The sequence below is a fragment of the Seriola aureovittata genome, chromosome 18 (genome assembly GCF_021018895.1).
Source record: "Seriola aureovittata isolate HTS-2021-v1 ecotype China chromosome 18, ASM2101889v1, whole genome shotgun sequence".
Classification (NCBI taxonomy): Eukaryota; Metazoa; Chordata; class Actinopteri; order Carangiformes; family Carangidae; genus Seriola; species Seriola aureovittata.
In genome coordinates, this window is record NC_079381.1 from 12,799,599 (window position 1) to 12,814,117 (window position 14,519).

Here is a 14,519-nt window from a genome sequence, read left to right on the forward strand (position 1 = left end):
CTTCTGAACTGACCCTGAATCTCAATGATTCACAGAAAGAAAACGATTCTGCAGTGGGAACCTCTCCTCCATTGACAAACACATGGACACAAAGTTTTGGTTAACACGACATAACAACAACCTCGGACCTGTCGCACTCTGCAAACTTTGGCAGAGTGAGACATATCAGGTTATGATAGCTACACTGTACACCTGAATATGAGTTGACATTACTAGTCAGCTGGTAGCAACACAAGCTAGCACATGCTTCATGAATGAAACAGCTGATGCCAAATAAGCCTGACTTCAGTGCTCTGCCTGAACAAACACTATGCACCATTCATTGTTTTGCTCTGTCAGAAATGCAACAAAAGCAGAGGCAAATTTTCTATCTATGTTTATTTCCCATATCTGTTTTTCTCCGCAGTACCATTATAGTCATGCTAGTGGTGTGGCTTTAGGTAGAGTCTATTAAATGTTCTGTTAAATGTTGTACAGAGATTCACTGTATCACTGTGTTGATCACCTCACTTTTCATTTTGTTCCACCAGCAGCTCAGAATCTTTACTTACTCTGTGAAATACCTCCACGTCCACTAGATGGATTGCACAAAAGTTTGTACAGGTCCTAATGACTTGTGACCACATGGCCTTTGGTGAGCTAACAGCATGACTCTAGACTCTAGTTAACCATTAGCGTGGGTACTCTGTGGTTATGTGAGGACCCCACGGCTGTCAATCAAAACAGACCAGCTAAGGAAAGTCATGAATAATAGAAAACAAGCATCTACAACATCTATCGTACCAATTTGATAAAAGCATTAAAAACATTAATGCTGAAATTTACCAGATAAATAATCCGATCACACTGGTAAAGTCCTTCATTTAATTAAAAATAAATATATGGTTTTTATCACATGTGAACCAGTCAGTTGTTTCAAAAAGCTAGTAAAGGCATTGTAATTTGACACATTTATACATTTCAGTAGTTATGTAACACATTTAGATCCCAGCAGAGAAAAGAGGAGTCCTGAATCCCAGTGGTGACAGTGAGCAGTGACAGCTGTAATGTTGTTAAGAGGTCATTACAGGCCATTGCACTCTGGGTTGTGGGAAATTACTGTAAGTCATTATGTATGTGCTAAAGGACTGTTTGTCCCTGAGGAGTTGTACAGTAGTCCTTCATTTTAACAACAGCTCTGTTTGCTGTCACCTCACATGAACAGTCCCAGTGAAATATGTTAAAGTTTTAATTGACTGAAAATTGCTATTTAAGTTCCCTGTTAGTTTTGGTTGATTTTTTTTTTCCTGTTGATGTTTCCTTTACTAAGAGTTCAGTTGTTAGTGATTACTGTAGACGTCACATATTTTATTTTTAATGGTCAGCAATAATAGGAAACAGCTTTACGCAGCTGATGATTTACAAAAGTGCTTCATAAATAGATAAAAATCATAAACACAGTGTAAACTGTTTCTGCAGTGAGTAATGATTTCAACATTAACAGGTAGCTCTGTTTTCTTATTTCACTTTCAACTTAGAAAAAACTTGAATGGCAGCAAAGCTATACTTCAAAATAATTCCCTATGTCTTGTGCATGTCTTAATTACATAAAAAAGATGTGGTGACACAGAAATACAGCAGACACACGAGTTGATATTCCGAAACAATTTCAGACTGAGGCACTTTGTTGTCAAGGTCAATAACAAGCAATCGGTCCATTTTCTCTTATCTCAGTTGCACGTTATGAAGTACGTGAACATTATTCTAACTTAATGAGAGAACAGTTGGTGCCCGAGACAGCTGACGATGGTTCCTGGTTCTTTACTAAGTCTCTAATCTCTGAGCTACCACTGGAGTCAAGGTTCACACAGCTACAGTCTCTCTGCATAATCAGAGGTGTGTTTATGACCTCAGTACCCTGCAGCGTACGCCCACTTGCGAGGATCTGACTGAGCGTGGAGTCCGTCATCATGACGAACCACCGCCTGCACCACGGCTCCTGTTGATTTGAGCAACTCCGTCTCGTGGTTCTTTAACGCCAAACCGTCCAGGATGTTCTGTAAACAGGAGCATATATGAAACTGAACAGATGTGGCATCCTCTGTATGTAAAAATGACAAAATAGTCAATCAAGTGAAAACCATTCTTAATAAGCTTAAGAAAACACTGAACTTGTGATGTGCTGCTCGACGCACAATCAATGGGATATCATGAAGTCATAAGATGCTAAATTGAGTGGTTTATATTGTAGCATTGCAAACAAGAATTCAGTTTGGTGGAAACAAGATCATATTTATTGTTTTGTGGTCAGGTAATTATTCCACATCCAAGTGAAAACAGGGTTTAGTTCTCTCGTCTTCAACTTGCATAGCAATGCATATTTAAATGTGCAGACTGAATTGCCCTGGCACACAGGTAAAACATGAATTTCTAATTGGAAGGTATTATCCTTTAAAGTCAGACTAAAGTGCGTTAGAGGCTGTAATTTAAGTCGTTATGCTGCATTAGAATCAGATGTGTGCACCACACTCTGTGTTTGCATTTGTTGGCTTCAACGAGGTCGTCAGGACCGCAGCTATCTACTGCACAGGAGGAGCGTGAGGAGTTAAATCTGTACAGCACTTTTTTTTTTTTTTATCTTCGCCCGAGCAACAATGGGAGCTGATTAGAAAAGCTGATGTTTGCGAATTGTATTAGGATGTGCAAACTGAGATAAAACTCTTCTAATAGCCGACATCATAAAATTAATGAGTCAGTAATTGCCTTTACTTTGTGATCAGAGGCAACCATACATAATAACATATGCTTATTTTTAGCCAGACCACAAATTAGACCATTACCATACCAGATCTGAAATAGTTTTCTCCTCGTTACATAATACACATCCCTGAAGGTAAATATAATGAACACTGTCCCTGGTGTCGGTATTGACTCAGATGTAGAGGTTCTGTGTTTGCTGGGTTTTTGGTTGAAGGATTGTCTCCCTACGCGCCACTCTGCCTTGCTATTAGTCATATATATATATCTGTATTATTTGCTGTTTGTGACACTCACTTTGTCAAAGTCAGGCTCGGCTACGGTGGTGTTGGGACTCAGCTGGTTGTGGAGCCTTGGATCTGACACGGCTTTAGTCAGATCATAGTTGAAGAAGAGTGCATTCAGGATCACCTACATAACAGAGAACATTTGAGCCAAGAAGTGAATGTCACTGTCACTATACTAAACAGTAGTACAGTACATTGATTTATACTACAGCAGCTGGACCAGCTTCTGACTGTGGCTTGTCTCTTACCTGAGCGATAGAAGTAGTGATTTTCGTCCCTCCTGAGCCTCCGACCACCATCTTAACTTTGTTCTCTTTATCAAAGAGGATGGTTGGACACATAGATGACATCGGCCTCTTCCCTTTTAATAGAAGTTGATGGTTAGGTAAGGTTGAAACAATGTCAAATTAACAAGCGTATATCTTTTGCAGCATCTATAAAAAGTACTCACCCATGAAGTTTGATGCTAAACTCACAAATTTTCTTCTACACTGGTAAGTAAACAGCTGTCAATGGCAGCGCTAACATTAATGCTAGCAAAGGCAAAACTTACAAATGGCTCCTTTTAATGTGACTTTTTGTGTGGAGTATTTTATATTTATTTTAATTGAATTAATTTAGATCCCTTTGTACAGATCTGTTGTCACTGACCACTTTGCTGTTTATCAGTGTCAAACGATCCACATTACTGTAAATCTACTTTTGTTCAATGCTGTGAAAAGTAAAACTTCCAAAGGTTGTGAATACATTGGATCAATTGTATTTTAAGCCGCTTCACACAAAACAGTATTTAAAAGCTTAAAACATATCGACTTACATTCTGACCTCTGTGTGACATTTAATCAGCCTGCTGCTGAAAAACCAATCTTTATGACTGTTTTAGTGTTTTTGAGGATCCGTGTGTGTGTGTGTGTGTGTGTGTGTGTGTGTGTGTGTGTGTGTGTTGGTCTTAATCTAACCTGGCCTGATGAAGTTGTTCGGTGAAGGAGGCACTCCAAAGCCGTTTGTGATGAGCGGGGAGCTGAAGTCGTCCATCTCATTGTTGAGAATTATCCCAGTTGATCTTGACATGACTTTGGAGCCCAAACTGCAGGAAGACAATAACCATGAAAACATCAGGGGGATTAGAGATACAGACTAGCTAATATTTATAATGATATTCATCATTGCCAGTTAGGAGGTCATACTATTGGTTGATGGTGCTGGTGGCTGCCACAGCGCTTCCGTCCTCTGCTACTACAGAGATATGTGCGGTCCCGTGGTTTTCAGGCAGGTAAAACTCAGGCTCATAGTAGTTCATGTGATGTGTGGTTTCATCTGTAATCTTTCCACGGAGCTCATCGGCATAGAAACTCGAAGTCATATTGTGGATGAGCTTTGGGCGAGAAAGTGGGACATAAACATGATTGATTTCTCTAAAGACAAATTGCTTCTATATACATATTGTACTCTATACAGCAGCTGAATATACGCCAAATTGGTCTCCTAGAAATAACATTTATATACTACTAATTTGCAACAGCAAATAACCTGCATTTGGGGAGTGTTTCATTTGTCTCGCCAAATAAAAGCATTTTTGCGGTTATATTTAGGCAGCACTTGATTCGGGTTGGGCAAAGATCCTTAAGATCCAAAGATCCTTAACTCCTTAATTTTGGTTAAGGTTAGATTACAGTGGACTTGGGTTGCAAACCAGGCTATATAGTGCGCTACTTCACACAATTTCACACAATCTGGCAGTACAAAGGTGATCTGTTTAAATTTAAACAATTCAAAGCCACTATATATGTGAAGATTTGTGTTGTAAATTTGAGAATGTCTGCCACTGCCATTCCCTTTAAAAACATGTTCAAGGTTACTGCATCATTTCCCAGAAACTAAAACCATCCATTTAATTGTTAAATGAGTTTTAAGCCATGACCTTACATCTGTGATGTTGAGAAACCTCGGATCTCCAAGTAAGGTCCTCTTTGCATAAGCAAAACGAAAGGCCTCCACGATGCGATGGTAGGTTAGGATCTTTTTCTCTGTGCTTGCCATACTATCTGAGGTGAAGTTGTACCCTGTAGAAAACACAACAGTCATCAGTAATTTTAAACCGCAGCCTCATTCATCTGTCTTCATTCAGACGGCTGTTCAGGTAGGGAAGGAGACAGCTAAAATGGACTTGACCCGGTCTGTTCCTGTGTTTTTATTTAGTCTAAAAGCTGCTGTGACCTGACCGCGGGTATTAGCCTGAGCTGACAGCCACAGAGGGAAACCAGAGGAAAGGCTCAGGGAACCAGAGAGTTTTTGGTTTGATGGGTTTCAGCTGTCGGACAGAGACAGGAGTCACGGTAAATTATCAGGATGAAAGTTTATGGGCAGTCACTGAAATGTGTGAGTGAAGCCTCCACCACTCAACTGTATCCAATTAGGGGTAAATGTTTGAGATTAGCGTTAGTATGTGAGGGCAGGGGGCCACTGTGAGTGGGTGGTCAGTCAGAGGGATGGGAAAGTTCAGGGAGATTAATTACTTTAGAAGGAAGTTTCTCATCTAATCCTCAGTGGCAGAAACTGTCACTGTACTGAAAAGTTACTGAAGAGTAAAGACAGCTTGGATTTCCTTCAGTCAACACAGGAGCAAGTTAAATCAGACAGATAAGGGTGTACACAGAAATGATACTGTATGAATGATGAAAATGATGATAGACCAAGGTAGCAATGATTTGAGCAATAACATGTTCATGAACTTGGTTAATCAGACTTGAGCCTCACAGCTGTGATGACACAGACGGCAATTATTTTTGTAATTACTTCAGTCAAACAAGAAACCTTGTGTCAGGCCTGCAGAGTAGGTCTGAAATTTGATAATATTCGAATAACTCAGTTTGAGGCACCATGGGTTTGTGTCAGCATCAACAATCAAACAAGTCACACTATCTAAACTAGGTCATTATCAGTGTCTATCACTGTCGCAAGGATTATTCAAATTAGCTTTTTGTGCTCCCTCATGTCTGTGGCATCGCGTCATGTTGCGCTTCAGTTGGGGAAAAATCACGGTCAGTGGAGTCCAAAGCCGAACCGGCGGCTTGATGAGACCATACTGCTCTGAGCTAAACGCTAACATCAGCATGCTAACAAGCTCACAGTGACAATGCTAACATGCTGTTTAGCAGGTAGTGCTTACCATGTCCACCATCTTAGTTTAGCATGTTAGCATCGTAATAATTTCTCATTAGCATTAAACACAAAGTGCAGGTGAGGCTGATGGTAATGTCGTTTTGGATATTTGTTTATGAAGCAAAGTATTGGACAAATTAAAAAATTTGATCTCACAACACCACAACATGAAAACTCCAGGGATCGCCAAAGTGATTACTAAAATTATTATTCATCCTGTGGTGAATAAATGAATGTGCCAAATATCAAGGTAATCTGTCCAATAGTCACTGAGACATTTCACTCTGAAAAACAAATTTCAGCCTGTCAGTATCACCAAACTACTGGCGATCTATAGGTAGTGGAGTTAGTTTTTTTGTTTGTTTTTGCTGGACAATTTAAAGTTTTTGACATGCTGGTGATGCTACACAAAAGGCAGGAGTCATTACGGTTCATCCTCTCATGACCATGACCGTAAAATATCTCGGATAGAAGGATGTCTGACCGCAAGAAGTCACTTATCAGCAAATGTAAACATCCGCTATGTAGGTCAACGTCATTTTACGTAACAGAACAACGAGCAGTGCTGTTGGTTTGTTTGGTAACGTTTTTGTTTACAACCTGAATTATATCTGCTGCAGTCATAATGGATTAATCTAGTGTTTCACAATATTGCGTAAGGTATGCTTAGGTAACTCAATGTCGACAAAGCTTTGTATTTTAAGAGTAGATTTACCTGCTGCTCACAGAGGAGTCCTCTCTGTGAGGGTGACTGGCAAAGTGAAGGCAGCTCACATTAAAGAAGCACATTCTCTCCCACTCGGGGTGTTTTTTTTGTTGTTTTTTTTGGACTCAGCATGCAGGCTTACCATTCAAGATGTTTAATATCAGTGAGAGCACAGGGCCGCTAGCGGGGGCATTGGGAACAGCCATGATGTACTCCCCCACAGTCACCCTTAAAGGATTCTCATCCAAGAGAGGCTTATAATCCTTCAGATCCTCCATTGTGATGATACCGCCTAAACACGGATTGACAAACACTGTGAATGTACACTTGGACAGAACTGGAAATACAAATCCTCCACACCATGGAAATTAGATGTGCAGAAGGAGGTGTGTGTTATGTATTTTATTACATATCCAGAAGTCCTTTCAGCAAATGACTTTTAGTGATAATGGCACTCGCAATAGTGATGATTACGATTATGTCGTTTTGCTTCGTGGGAACAGAAACACGATCTAATCTGCACAAATAGCTGTTTTGATTATAAAGTAAAGATTAAAGACATGACTCACTTTGGGAACTTTTTCACCACAGATCACAAAAACTGAAACCTGCTATTGCTACTATTTATAGTAGGATTCAATTCAATTCAGCAGCTTTTCTATAAATAATATATGTTGTCATAATATTTGGTTATATAATCTACTCTCATCCGTTTTCCTACTTTGAATAAAAGTAGGATCAGGTAATATGAAGACTGTCTATTTGAACAAAATATGCAAGGTTTCTTAAGCAATAAAAAAGAAAGAAAAACACTACCTGCTGCCTGAATATCTGTCACAAGGTTCTGAGCCAGTGGTCCGTCATAGAAAGCATCCGGACCCTCTTCAGCTATTTTCTTATAGGTTTCTGCAAGCTTGGTAAATGTAATGGTCTCATTTTCTTTTAGGACGTCACCATTTTTCCCACAAAACACTTCACTGAAATAGAAGAAAAGGTTCATTTGAAGACAGTGATGAACAATGTTTTAAACCAATAAATACTTTGGTTCCGTCGACGCCTCTCACCATAGAGCTTTGTCCTTGATGATGGTTTTCTTCTGCCTGGACACAGCAGTGGCAAGTGCCCTGCCCAAAGGAAAACCTTTTTCCGCAAGATGAATGCTTGGCTGGAACAAATCTTTCCAAGGCAGTTTACCATGTCGCCTGTGTGCCATCTCGTAACCTCGAATCTCCCCCGGTACAGCAACAGACAAACCTCCTACCAACCACAGAAACAAAGGAAACAGAGCCTGATATCATTTCTTCATAAGTTATTTGGACACTATTTCAGCACACTGTTACAATTTCTGTTCAAAAACTGTATTCCAACTTGAGTTTCTTTGAGTATATACACTCTAACACTAATCTTTCTTTTCTTTGTCACTATCACAAGGTCATCGTAGTTCATGATAACAGCTTCCCTTCCATTTCTCCTCCATCATTTCTGATAGCAAAAGTTAAACATTACCTTTTTGGGATAAATCTGTGCTGTTCCCAAACATGTTCTCTGTTGCATTGCGTGGAGCAGTTTCCCTGGCATCAATGGTCTCAACTTTACCTGTGCATAGGTCACAAGTTAGGGAATACATTATGGATCCAGATTATCTGGGTTACATGGGTTTGTTGTGTCAGTGGGAAAGTAAACAACAGAGGGTGTACCAGTTGTTGCGTTGTAGATGGTGAAGAAAAGTCCTCCTCCAATGCCCATGCTGTGAGCGTTCATGAGGCCAACACACAGTAATGCAGCTATAGTGGCATCCACTGCAGATCCGCCTTTCATCAGTATGTCTCTGTGGCAAAATGAATCATAAAACACACACACACACACACACGGGGAGGGAAGGGGTGGAGGATCAGGTTTTCCATTTAAGATCTTAACACCTTGTTCAGGCGAGGCGTACAGTAAATGAATTCATAATAAAAAATGTTATGAGTATGTGCGTGGGCATTTCTGCATATGCAAGCAATGTTGAAGCATCTGTGCTTTAGTATGTTTGCATGCACGTATACGTTTTTTCCGTTGTGGAAGCGAGCTCTCACCTGCCGACCTCTGAACACGGCCCAGCATCTGCTGCCACAGCTGCCTTCAAGTACACTTGTTCACTTGGGTGCTTCCTCCTCCCCACACCGAAGAAAACACCCACAAAAGTGGCAACCGACGCCAACAGCAGTATCGCCAGTGCCACAATTATTGTCTTCTTGACCATTTTTATAGCTCAGGAACAATTAATAAATTATTCAGTGCCTGTTAAGAGAAAAAAAAAACATGCACATCATTCATATCTTAAAATGTATGAAAATATATGTAAAAAAGGTTATACATATTATATCTAACCAGCCAATTAAAGTTCAGAAAATCATCTAGACTGCAGAGTTACACATTTCTGTTGAAGGAACTTGATATGACCTGGAAAAAGAACACAAAGCTCCACTTTATTCCTTATGTCAGAAAAAAATGTAGTTTCATGTTTAAGTTTAACTGTCACAAAAATGGGTCTAAGCAGTTAAGAATATTACACCAGAGAGATTTTTTCTCTGAAGCTGAACATCAGCTTGTTACCAGGAAGCTGCATCTGTGTGTCCTGTGACCTCCTCCAGACAGTTTGAAAACCTCTGGACTAAAACAGATGGTATAATTACTGAAAAAATCCAATACATAGATTGCACTGTGTCCAATAGAGTTTATAATGTATAATGGTCTATTTGGTCTGTTGTAGGCAACGCACCACAGATGAAGATCCCTGGAGTCAATTTGGAGAAAATCTCACACACCAACAGCACAATATTTCCAAGTGATGCACCCGTGATCCACAAGACTGCATCCATGGTAAGTACAGCTGAGTGTGTGTGTGTGTATTATAGTCCCTCTATAAATTGTTTTTCTCCCAGGTTGAAAATAAGTGCACTTCACCTATGCTGACATACACACTGCTTATCATAACGCAATTTACATTGTTCAATATTTTCTAACACTAAAGTCCAGCCAGACTGAACAAATAATGACAGATTTAATAGAGAGATTATATATATATATATATAAATATATATATATATATATATAGTGCTCTGTCATGCAAAAATGAGATGCAGTAGTTAACTGTAAACCAAACCTACTGAGCTGTTTTGAAATTTACATTTAAAATAATGTAGCCTACACAAATAACATGATTTATTTTACTGTACTGAGGTCTTGGCTAGCCAACAAGCCTCTAAATTATTGTTCTAACAAAGTAAAGTTTTCTGAATCATACATTATACTGCAGATCAGTTTTGTACATGTGACATGATCTGACTGTGAGGCAGTTAGCGTTGGCTCTGCTTTCCGCATCCAATAAGATCAAACTGAGAAAGCCTGGAGTATTTTAGCTTAATAATACCTCCAAACCCTAAAGCCTACTGTCATGCAGATTCTTTGGTCTGTCAGAGGAATGAGACCAGATTATGTAACAGGCAAGTGAATCGACTCAGTTGTACAGCACACCAGCTTCTGTTGCACATTACAGCCATTTATACAAATTTATCACCTGCTAAGTACAAAGTGACTCCAGCAATTTAAAGTTAAAACAAACATTTTCAAGGTAAAACAACATGGAAAATTTTGAATCCAAATTTCTGTGACATTTTCCTCAGACATTGTACCACCTTAACAATCGAGATTAATCTTTCCAAACATGGAAAACAATTTTCTATCTTACCTTGGTTTCTCTCGGGGCCTCAGCGACAGGCTGTTCACTGTGTGCGTTTGCCACGATCTGCAGCAGCTGATAGGTAATAGACTTTCTGTACTTCTCAATGTGTAACTATCACAAAGTCATTAAACTTTAACCCACCCCACCATAAAATACCTAATCTGTGCTCCCGATGGGGGAGAAAAAATGCAAACAAAGACAGAAGAAACCACTAGAGACTGACATTCGAGTTATCACTCAAATAATTAGTCATCTGTAGTCAATCTTCACATAACTTTCTAATGCTACCATGGAGCAATTGCATGACCTTGAAACTGAGAGGAAACAACAATCCACTGGATGAATGGTTCTTTATCTGCAGTGATATTTAAACCTATCTATGACAAAGATTAACTATCAGTAGCTACACTTTTCTGGTGGTTCATTCAAATAGATGACATATGACTCTAGGTAGTCAACACAAAATGATAATGTCGGGCCCTGTTTCACAGGTCTAATGCAACGCAGCCCTAGTATAAATATTGTTTTTTTTCTGCATGACTGCTCACAAAACCTTTTGATAGCTTAAGTTTTAAATAAAGTGCCTCCTCACCAGGAAATTGAAGGCTTTCAGGGCTGCAGGGAGAAGATCACATCTGCCATGAGGGGAGGAAAGAAGAACAAACTGCGGGGGGACAGTGTGTGAAGGGGTGCAGAGCTGGATGAGTAGGGTCAGTTAAATAAGCAGCTAGGCCAATAGGTGGAGGGCAGCGAGGACAGGACAGATGACTTTCTCAACTCTGACATGGGATCTCCGGGCCAATTATTGCAGGTAATAGAAACCCTTCTCCCACTGATTAAAGTCCCTTTGGAATTGACCCTCTAATGCTTCCAGACTGCACCCCGCCCCCGAGAAGCTCCACCAATAAAAAGGTTCACAGAGAAAATGCGGGGGGGGGGAAACAAAGTGCTCAAAAATCTAATTTGTTCAAGCTCCAGATGGCCTGAAGGTGCTCGAGGAGGAGTGGTGCATATGCAATCAGAGAAGAAGCCCCGACAGGCAGCCTTGAAATTGTTTCCCTATCAAATAGTTATGTCTAGGTTACAGGTTATTCAGGTGAGCAGAGCTTCTTTTTTTTTTTTTTTTAATGGAGCATATTCAGATTCATTCATATTGTACTGGAGAAAAACCTTTCCACTTCCAGAATCAGACATTAAATGTGTATCATTGTGCAATTTGAGCTTTGAAAAGCCAAAAAGTCCTGGCAACACTTAGAACTGACAGTGATAGCACCATCCGAGGAGTCACCAGAAATGCAGTCTCTCTTTCGTTCATTTGGTCCCTGAATTGGACAATTCCAGCTGTGAAAACACTAACAGTTAATGTTTGTGTTTTCGCAGCTGCAGCCCTTTAGCTCTACTAAATATCCATAGTTAGTGACAAAGCTCCATTGCAAACAGAGACGTATGGAGCGGTATGGCATGTAGGAACATAAGTGCACTCATGTGGGCAGCTGAACTATCACAGAGTATTGTTTCATCTAAATGAAAAGTTGATGGCTCTTGTTTGTTTTTGAGGATTTCAATGACTCAGGAACGACTGACACTGACAGAAGGTTGGTTTAATAATTCCATGAAAAAAAGATTTTAATACAGATTACAGTGCCTATATGCAGATAATAATGTATATTGGACCATGTATGCTGAGGTAATTATATAATAAACATGTTGGGCATCTAGTTCGATGCTCTATTTCTTCCTTTATTCAGAGGGCGCAGAACAAAACATATTCTTTTTTTTTTTTGTTCTTTATTTCTTGTGCATAATGCAGAAAAGTACCACTCACAAAGCAGCTTTTGTGTTGTCATCTTCGTCTCATTCTTCCTCCTTTTTGTCTTCTCCTGTGAACCCAGTTACTTCGGGTATATAAAGAATACATGACAAAGCCTGATAGTAAATGTCACATCCATCTGTGCCGTAGTGGTGCGACAACAAACAGCAGGAAACGCTGGTTTATAAATCACTTCCCATGCTGGACACATGAGAGAATGAGTCTGGCTTCAGGCCTGACACTGTGCAGAGGAGGACCACCTCACCCCCCAAACCACCAGCATGAAGGGTAACAGTTACTCTCCCAGTGCGCCCATGATTCACCTTGAATTAACTGGCAGTTAGCTCATAAATCTGGCACCTGACACCGGTGTCACAAGCAGATCAGAGGAAGAATAAGCAGCCAAGGATTAAAACTAAAGATAATGGAAAGTTCCTTCTCCTCCGTGTTGTTACATCTGCTCCTGTACAACGCGCTGGCGGCTGCCAACACTGACAACATGCTGCACCAAAAACATCCAAGAGGTCGCTGGATCTCTGAGGAGACAAAATAAGATGTTAGGTGTACATTACGCAGCGGCAGCTCACTGAGAATTTCTTTCAACTTCTCAAATCTATAGTCAGCGATCGTAGCTTAGTGATCATCACTCACATCACTTTTAAGCCCAGGTCTTGAGCAGCTGTCTGACAATCATTTCTGGCTGGATGTGGTTTTTTTTTCAGCTATGATAATGCTGTCATAATGCAGAACCATATGCAACAAAACTCTGCCCATAAATCTTAAAATGAGGCAATGTAAATTGGTACAAACCTTGTGGTGAGGAGCCTGCTGGTTTTTTCCCCCCTAAGACACAAAATCCTGCTTAAATCCAAAATAAAGAAAGGGCAAGAATCTAGACAATCCAGGAGACCATCGACCCAGAGAATGAGGTGGGCAATTAAATCCCTGGATCCAAATAGACAAAGCCAGTGAGAGACATTAGACTTTACAAGCTTGATGTGGATGCACCAGGTGCTGAAGGACTACTCAAATTCTCTATTCTCCAGCACAGAGCTCACTACTGTTTCCATTTAGTCTGGGAGGTGATGTTACCTATTAAACCCAATCACAGTGGGGGTTGTGTCTGTCTGGTGATGTAAGCAGATTGCGAGACTCCACTGTTGTATCATACAGGGCTGCCAGTGGATTAGGTTTTGAGAGCTTGGGCCCAAACTCATTTCTCCTCCTCACTGCACAGAGAGATAAGGTGTTTTTAGTTGGTTAACATGATACATCTCTGTCAGCGCCAGTGAACGCAGTTGAAGAAATGAGCAGTACAAGCATGTCGTCTGTAAATTGTCTCAGTTTAGCTCTGATGTCGACGTTTCTTCGCCTGGAGGAAATTCTTACAGCACTTCTTTTCCTCCATATAAACACTGAAACATGTTTTGCTTGCTGTATCCATCCCTCCTGTTTATACTGGAAGAATTGTGATGGAAGGGCGAAAATATATCCCAGAGTATATCAGAAGCTAATATGAGGGTTAGACAAAGCAAGCCGGTATCTTCCACAGTTATAGTATTTTGAATATGTTTTTGCAGATAACGAGGACTGAGGATTTTGTTCCTCATCTCTTACATTAAAAGCAACGGAGGAATGATGACAGCAGACCGAACCTGTTTTCAATGTACATAAGGGCACGTGACGATTGCTTAAAGACAGACTTGAGAAAATTGTGATTTTCCTTTGAGCTTCAGTCCAGGTCATGATGAGATACCAATTAGTGGGAAAGTAGTATGACAAAAGCTACAGTTGTCGTCGCAGGCTGAGAGTTTCAAGTCTTCCCCACCTGTGCTCGCACCCAGCTGTGATGTCCACAGCAGGGTGAGACGTCAAACCACTGAAGGGCAGCTGCTGTTTTGTTGCTCTGTGGAGACGTATCACCGCCGATCCACTTGTTTTAAATTGTAGCTCTCTGCTGTTCAAACTCACAGGTCATGTCTTGCCCGTCTGTCCATCAGCCCATCTGCGTGGGTTTTGATCAATATTGTTACTGATTTAATGGGCATCCAATAGTTTAGCTCACAGTCTGCATAGCTGATGGATGTACTT

At 40.4% G+C, this 14,519-nt stretch overlaps 2 protein-coding genes across 3 annotated transcripts in view; one reads left to right on the plus strand and one right to left on the minus strand.

Moving 5' to 3' along the window:
- lrrc75bb (leucine rich repeat containing 75Bb) overlaps nt 1-14,519 on the plus strand; it is a 43,461-nt gene that overhangs the window by 2,032 nt on the left and 26,910 nt on the right. For both annotated transcript variants that reach the window (XM_056404133.1, XM_056404135.1), the window contains exon 3: nt 9,647-9,756. The gene's annotated coding sequence lies outside the window, so the exon portion shown is untranslated. The remainder of the gene's footprint in view (nt 1-9,646; nt 9,757-14,519) is intronic.
- On the minus strand, nt 1,342-9,170 carry ggt1b (gamma-glutamyltransferase 1b). The gene is made up of 12 exons (XM_056404132.1): nt 8,970-9,170; nt 8,589-8,719; nt 8,398-8,487; nt 7,956-8,148; nt 7,708-7,868; nt 7,034-7,183; nt 4,950-5,086; nt 4,211-4,398; nt 3,983-4,110; nt 3,272-3,384; nt 3,034-3,147; nt 1,342-2,036 (listed from the first exon to the last, which is right to left on the minus strand). The coding sequence occupies exons 1-12, from the start codon at nt 9,134-9,136 to the stop codon at nt 1,890-1,892; spliced, it is 1,719 nt and encodes a 572-aa protein (XP_056260107.1). The 5' UTR covers nt 9,137-9,170; the 3' UTR covers nt 1,342-1,889.

Bases quoted from the DNA above. Each gene is read 5' to 3' on its own strand.
- ggt1b (XM_056404132.1), bottom strand. From the start codon at position 9,136: ATGGTCAAGAAGACAATAATTGTGGCACTGGCGATACTGCTGTTGGCG. The intron at 8,488-8,588 runs GTACACCCTCTG...ACCTATGCACAG, and splicing joins CATCTACAACGCAACAACTG to GTAAAGTTGAGACCATTGAT. The intron at 3,148-3,271 runs GTAAGAGACAAG...TCTGTTATGTAG, and splicing joins TCACTACTTCTATCGCTCAG to GTGATCCTGAATGCACTCTT.